General features: G+C 36.9%; 2 protein-coding genes across 2 annotated transcripts; both read left to right on the forward strand.

Annotated features, from left to right (window-relative positions):
* Positions 1 to 373: 373 nt before the first annotated feature.
* Positions 374 to 1,960, forward strand: LOC137394413 (uncharacterized). The gene has a single exon (XM_068081131.1). The coding sequence runs from the start codon at positions 374 to 376 to the stop codon at positions 1,958 to 1,960; it is 1,587 nt and encodes a 528-aa protein (XP_067937232.1).
* A 3-nt stretch (positions 1,961 to 1,963) lies between these two features.
* Positions 1,964 to 3,541, forward strand: LOC137394414 (uncharacterized). Its single transcript, XM_068081132.1, has one exon. It carries the CDS (start codon positions 1,964 to 1,966, stop codon positions 3,539 to 3,541), a length of 1,578 nt encoding a protein of 525 aa, XP_067937233.1.
* The last annotated feature ends 4,520 nt before the right edge of the window (positions 3,542 to 8,061 follow it).

Here is an 8,061-nt window from a genome sequence, read left to right on the forward strand (position 1 = left end):
AGAGGAAGGCAACAAGTTAGAACTCGGGCTTCTTATTGGTAGTAATCTACCTCAAGTGTTCATTTCTAGGCAAGACATCGCAAAAGGTGATCGTGAGCCCTTTGCAAGACTGACCAATTTAGGATGGACACTAATGGGTAATATCACATCAGAAACCATCTAAAAGGTCGTAGCTAACCGTGTGGATATTGTAGTGAATAGATCTGTTGCTGCCCCATTGAGCAGATCAAACATTGCATTCAGGGTGAAACCTGAAACACACGATGATGATCTTGAAAAGAGGATACTTAAAATATTAAGCTCAGACTTTGAAAGCACAATTTCAGATAAAACTAAAACACTTTCAATTGAAGATATAAGCTTCCTAAAGACAATGAAAGAACAAGTTCACCAAGACAGTGATGGTTACATCACTATGCCATTACCAATTAAATGTGAACCTAGCAAGCACAACAATTTGAACTCCATGGCAATGAATCGATTCAAGTTGCTTCAGAAAAAGTTCACCAACCCAACATTCAAGGAACATTATTACGCTTTCATGAAAGACATCATTTCACAAGGCGATGCTGAGCTGGTCCCTGAATCTGAAGTAGAGAATCCAAAGTCATGGTACGTTCCCCACTTTGGTGTGTACCATCCGAAAAAGCCTGACAAAATCAGGGTTGTCTTCGATGGATCAGCCAAGGTGGTAGGCATGTGTCTCAAGGATCACCTTCTTCTAGGACCAGATCAACTTAACAGCCTGATAGGCATTCTTTTGAGGTTTCGTAAAGAACACGTAGGACTGGCATGTGACATCAGTCATATGTTTCATCAGTTCCGTGTTGTTGACAGACACAGAGACTTCCTAAGGTTCTTGTGGTTTGACTCTCAAGGTGATATTGTAGTTCATAGAATGAAGGTGCATCTTTTCGGAGCTACCTCTTCTCCAGCCTGTGCCACATTTGGCTTAAGGGCCTTATGCAACATGGGTCTTAATGAGAATGATTCCGCTAAGCATTTCATAAAGAAAGACGTCTATGTCGATGATGGCCTCACCAGCGTGCCAGACAGTGAGGCAGCTAAAGCAATGGTACATGGTGCCATAGCCATCTGCAAAGAAGGGAATCTGCAGTTGCACAAAATTTCCTCAAACTCTGCCGACTTTCTCCAAGCTCTCTCAGAGTCTGAGAGGAACCTACAAGAAATTCAACTACTAAAACCAGATATAACTTCCCAGCCTCTTGAAAGGACATTGGGACTCATCTGGTCACTAAAAACGGATAATTTTCAATTCAGTTCAGATCTAAAAGCAGGCCCCAGCACCCGTAGAGGTGTACTATCCACGATAGCATCCATCTACGATCCTCTTGGCTACCTGTCACCATTCATTCTCCAAGGTAAGAACATCCTCCAAGACATGTGTAAGATGTCAGCAGCTTGGGATAGTCCTTTGAACGATGAAATATTGACATGGTGGAAGGACTGGAAATCTTCATTGCCAGACCTGTCAACTGTAAACATCAGTAGGTGCTACAAGCCAGCCAACTTTGGTGCAATCAAAACCGCAGAGATTCATCACATCTGTGATGCAAGTACTTCTGGTTACGGATCAGTAAGTTACTTACGACTCGTGAATGCAAGTGACCAAGTCTATTGCTCTCTTCTCATGAGCAAAGCTCGCGTAGCACCACTTAAGCCCACTACTATCCCTCGTCTAGAACTCCAGGCTGCAGTAACAGCAGCCCAGACAGCTAAGCTCATCAAATTAAAACTAGATATGGAAGTTTCAGAGGTATTCTGGACAGATTCCCAAATCGTTTTGGGATATCTGAAAAACACTTCTAAGAAATTCCATGTTTATGTTACCAACCGGATTCAACAGATAAGGGAACTTACTGATGTAGAAGGATGGTTCTATATACCTACTTCTATCAACCCTGCTGACCATGCCTCTAGAGGGCTTACAGTACGCTAGTTAATGATACCCTCATGCACTTGGTTCACTGGCCCAGAATTTCTCCACCATGAGCCGCTGGTCATTCCTCAGCAGGTGACACCTCAAGTTAGCTCTGAGGACCCCGAGGTCAAGTCATTGGCAACTACTGCGCATAACCCTCCTCATAGGACGCTCTATCAAGCGCTTCATGCCTGTTCCTCTTGGACAAGGGCTGTCAAAATAGCCAATGTTTTCTTCAGCAAACAAAACTCTTTGAAAAGGAAGTCACTTGATCCCAATGCAGCAATCACCTACCTTGTCAAATCTTCTCAGCAGGAACATTTCCCTGAACTTGGATCCATGCTGACTCCAAAACAAATTAGTCGAGGCAGTAAGATTTTCAACTTGAATCCCTTTTTTGATGAAAGTGGAGTTATGAGAGTTGGAGGTCGCCTCAAACATAGTACCAGTCTAGATTACAAACAGAAGCACCCAATAATCCTTCCAAATGATAGCCACTTCACTCGAATCATTCTTCGACATTTTCATGAGCAAGTAGCCCATCAGGGAAGAGGACTCACTCTTGCTAAAATGAGATCCTCAGGCTACTGGATTGTTGGAGCCAGAGCTTTAGTCGCTTCTTTAATTCACAAATGTGTGATCTGCCGGCTACATCGCGCAAAACCAGTTATGCTCCAGATGTCCTCTCTACCACAAGAAAGATCCGAGTCATCGCCCCCTTTTAGCTATCGCGGAGTCGACTGCTTCGGACCATTCCTAGTAAAAGACAGGAGAACAGAGCTAAAAAGGTACGGCCTGATGATCACCTGCCTTGCCAGCCGAGCAGTTCACATTGAGTTACTGGATGACCTAACGACCTCAGCATTTATTAATGGTATACGCAATGTCATGGCTATTCGTGGTCCTATCCGGCAAATCTGGTGTGACCAGGGGACCAATTTTGTTGGTGCCATTCCAGAATTGAGCAGAGCAGGACTCCTAGAATTTAAGTTAAACCCTCCCAATGCTAGCCACATGGGCGGTGCTTGGGAGCGGATGATAAAAACTGCCAAAAATGTCCTACAGTCATTGATGAGAAGTCACGGTGGGAGGTTGGACACAAGTGCTCTTCGAACCCTACTCTATGAAACTATGGCCATCATAAACTCACGACTTCTTTCCGTTGTCACAGAGGAAGACATACCACTTTCTCCTAATCAATTACTGACCATGAAGTCAGACATCATACTGCCTCCGCCTAGTGAGTTCGGTGATGCTGATATATATAGCCGAAAGCAATGGCGGTCAGTTCAGTTTCTAGCCAACGAATTTTGGAAACGTTGGCGAAATGAATACCTGACTTACCTTCAGGCACGTCAAAAATGGGTTACAGGAAAATCTGATGCAAAGATTGGCAACATTTTCATTATCAAAGACGATAATGCACATAGAAATCAGTGGATTAGAGGTAAAATCACAGAATGCATTAGCTCAACGGATGGGCACATTAGATCTGTAAGAATACTCATAGGCGACCGTAACAACCCTCACAACTCTGGTAAATATCTAGTCCGACCTGTCTCGAAGGTCATCACACTCATAGAAGCTGAAAATGACTAAAAACTGACAGAATAATAACCTTTGCTAAGATAAAGATGAAAATTTTAGGTGGGAGTGTAAGGTTCTTTGTTCATTGTAAAATTTTATTTTGCCATTGATGGCCGCTTGTCTATTGTCGCATCGCTGCCAGTCAGGTCATGACCCAATGTGCTCACTGCTTTAATCACCTTGTTTTTAAAATTGCCAAATGCTCCCATATTACAAGAACATTAGTGAGCCTTTTACACCGGAACAACTACCACATTGGTTTTATTAGAGTTTATTACTTTTCCAAACCGCTGACCATGTCCTCACAGTTGCAATATACTCTGAATCACCATTTTCCTTTTTGTTTTTAGCATAGGTTTTATCTTTCTTGGCATTTCAGTCTAACACCTCAGAGAATGAGGTTGTACAGAATATCTGTTTCTGTTCACTTACTATTACTGTTTTTAATATTTACCCAGAGAGACATACTTATACATATTTACTCAACCACATTTTAACTCTCTCCTGAATAAGGTGATAGAGGTATGTACTCGTTATATGTTTATGTTTTAATTCAATATTGACTTTTTAAGATTCTTCAAATATTGTTTTAAACATTTGATGTCATATTGATATTATATGTACTCTTGTTATCATATAGCATTCTTGTTTGCTTTATTTTATCTTTATGTTTCATATTATAATTTGTAGTTTTACGGTGTCTACGTCTATAACCGCAAATAAAATTATATAACAAATGACACCCGTTCGAAACTCCACGTTGTCTCTGGGAGGGCAGTTACAACAATGTATGTTCATTTTAAGATTTTTAGGTTTTACAAAAGCTTTAGAGCAAACTTACCAAATGGATTTTCAACTAAAGTAAGTGTTGTTTTCATGTGAAAATATAAAAATATTATGAACATGAGTCACCAAGCCAGAGAATTTCCTCGTTGGGGTCGATTAAAGCCACGCATCAATCAAAAAATGACAAGTCATTTTGTGCTCTTGCGTCAGATGTAGCTGCGTTGTATGTTCAATATAGATATTTATGTCATGTTTGCTATGAATAAATTCTCATTTTTAAAAGCAGGTGCAGATAGTTTTCTAGCTGTTTATTCAGACACAATCTAGAAAAGGGAGTAGTATGTGACAGGTTAATGTCAGAACATTGAAAGTGTTTCACTAGAAATCATAGCACTTGTAGATAACTCTCACGATGACTCACTTTCATCCAGCTGCGTAGTTAACTATTTCTTCTATTTTAAAAAGTTGTAAACTATATCAGTTAAAAGCAAAAGTTTAGGTTTAAAAGCTAACATACAAACGCCAGAAAGAGAAGATAGAGACGGAAAAATGAGCACCAGCATCTATAAAGATAACGACAAGGATGATAATAGGCATATTAATGGTAATAATGGTAATAAACTCCAAGCATTCCAAGCTCTGTAACCCTTCCTACACCTTCATGCAAGAATGATAAGGAGATTGATTTAAACTTTTTAATGCCAAGTCTTGAAAGCAAGAATTATCACTATGATTATAATGAGCTATCTCTCTGCTATGTAAGCCAGTATTCATTGTTTAAGTATTCTACATGTAGATATATCAGCTACACTTACACAAATCTGTATCTATTAAAAGTCTTCTAACACTAAATAAAGCATACAAGCCCTGTGTTCTGTTTCTTACTTTCAAGTACAAAAAATATTTTTAACTATTATCAAAATTAATTTAATTATTAGGTGAAAGATGTTCTCTATAAATAGAACTTTCACAGCAAGTCTAACAAAAGGTTACTAAAAGGCTAAGTTAACTTACTTTATGGTTACAATTATTGCCTAAAATTATAAACTCGGATTTATATTTTAAAAAATTAGCAATTCTTTTATGCAAATTAAATTACTTGAAGAAAACCTGCCCTTTTAGAAATCTGGAAGTTTAAGTTTTATGATTGAATCAATTCACGTTCTCTATAACTACAGAGCTCAACAGTCATCAATTTTTAACAGACTATTTACAAAACCATAAAAACGCGGTTATTTGACTTTTGATATTTTTATGCGTAAAAGGTATTTTATGAATGTATAATAAATACATTCTCCATTTATAAAATATCAATACTTGTATGTTGACATTCTTATTTCATGACATACAATAGTTGTGTTTTCATAACCCTTTTTTGCATTTAGTGTTTTCTAATAATCTATAGATTTGTCTTATTGTGTATTTTATGGTTTCCAATAATCATTTAGCTACTATATGATAAAATACATAGCACTTGGTTACATAGTTTGCTGCCGATTCTAATTTACACTGAACTTTTTCTGTTTATATAAAAGTTTGAAGTTATCTACACATAGCATGCATATAACCAGTAAAACAAACTATTTATTCATTATTAACAATTATACCCTAAATGAAAAAATTCTAAATCACATGTTCAGATGTTATCTCAAAATGATATTGAGGTAACCATTTAGTCAATTTTCAGTTATTAAGAAATACATCTGTAGACTGTAAGATCAGCATTTATCAACCTCTTCTTATTGCATACCACCAGTCACTTTTAGGGAATATCACGTATCATCTGACTCCAAAATAATTTATTTTGTTCAACTGCCAGTATTGATCATACTATAATACCCATAAATAAACAAATAAATACAAGTTAATGCCATAGACGAGACTATTTCTTCTGCACAAGCTGGTCTGCTCTTGACACAAACCTAATCAATTCCTACCTGATACCATATGCAGGCTCTTCAAGACATTTTTTTGGTTGGAATTCATTGAGCATTAAAGCCGATAACTTTTGCATTCCATCTTATGTGACGGAGTGGTTGACATCTAGTGGTTGACAGATATTTTTAGGGCTCGCGCTGGGTTGGTGAAATTCATGATCAATCAAAATTTCTGGAAGGGCATTTTTGACACAATTGAAGTCATTGCCACATGGTCACATGAAGGCAAATTTTGATACAATACGCTTCCCTGACCAACATCTTTGTGTGTTGATTTTAAAGTTACCAAAGTTTTATAACCACTACTGTAGATGCTCAATAAGATAGAATTGTAAAAAAACTACCAACAAATCTGCTAACACATGATTTCCTTTTGTGTAAAAATACAGTTCAAATCACTACTCACAACTTCGGACAAGTCAGTCAGACTTGTATATCCCTTCTTGTATAACTAATATACCAAGTTCTGTTTGCCTCAGTCTCAGCACTAATTTAAAATACTTGCATTGTTAGGATTACGAGTTCTCAAATTGTGTATTTCTAGACTTCAGTGGGTTTGAGAACATTATCCACTCTATGCTGCCATACCCACTCTACGCTGCCAAATTTATGTTAGTAGGCAGAGCTTATCAAACTTGGTGACTGGCTTGTTGTTTGCATCAGCCAAAATACCAATAACTCAAAATGTTTCACTTAGCCTGGTTATGAATTCTGAATCTACCAGACTTTTGGTATTTCAGTGATAGTGACTGTTACACTGGTAAACTAAACAGAGATGGTATCTAACTTTGCCTCAGTATTGAGATAACTTTATCACTGTTTAATAAACATCTGTTCAGGTTTTAGGTGTAACCTAATTATCGCTGATGAGCCATGCTCAGAATCATGCCCATTACTATTACATCAAGTACATTACTATTGACCATGTTAGCAGTTTATATGTCATTAGAGTGTTTTTACTCTGTCTATTATTTGCATTTTCATAATTATATGTTCATCATGTCTGACCTTAACTTGATACGATTGTTCTTCGTCCTGCTGATAATGTTGAAATTCTTTCAAAGAGGAAAAATTTTGTCCATGTCGGTGCACAATACTTTAAACAAAAACAAAAAAATTACTAATTTTAAGAAGGATTAGAGAGACTGAGAGAGTATATAAAACAGCAAGAGCATACGAATTTGATACATAGGCGTTAAGAATTATGGAGTGTTGATGAAAATAACTTTGCTGTCAGAATTTACTTCAAATATTTGCTATTATTATTGTCATATATTTTTTTCCACTGTCTGTGAAGACTTTACAAAAATATTTTGAAGTACATGCAAATCTTTATTTCTCTGTTTCTTCCAATTTTTCGGCTCTACCAGATAACTTGGACCTAAATGTTAATATTGATTTGTCGCTTAAGCTGGTTATACGGTAGTTTCTCTTTCTTTTTTAGTATTCAGCACTTCTTACCTGATGATTCTACAAATTTGACAAACTTAGAATCTGTAGATTATTTTTATTATGTATCTTATGTTTTTCAATAATTGTTTAGCTACTTTATGATGTAATACATAGCACTCGGTTACATGTTTTGCTGGCAAATATAATTTACACTGAACTTTTTCTGGCTCCGTAAAGATTTGGAATTATCTACTACAAATAGCATGCATAACAAAAAAATAAACTATTTATTCATTATAATTAGTTGCAAAATAAAAATTCCTAATCACATTTTGATGTGTATGTAATGAAAGCAAGATACTGTAGGGGAAAATGGTGGTATTCCATTTTCAGCAATTAAGAAATACATATGTAGAC

The sequence above is a fragment of the Watersipora subatra genome, chromosome 4 (genome assembly GCF_963576615.1).
Source record: "Watersipora subatra chromosome 4, tzWatSuba1.1, whole genome shotgun sequence".
Lineage (NCBI taxonomy): Eukaryota > Metazoa > Bryozoa > Gymnolaemata > Cheilostomatida > Watersiporidae > Watersipora > Watersipora subatra.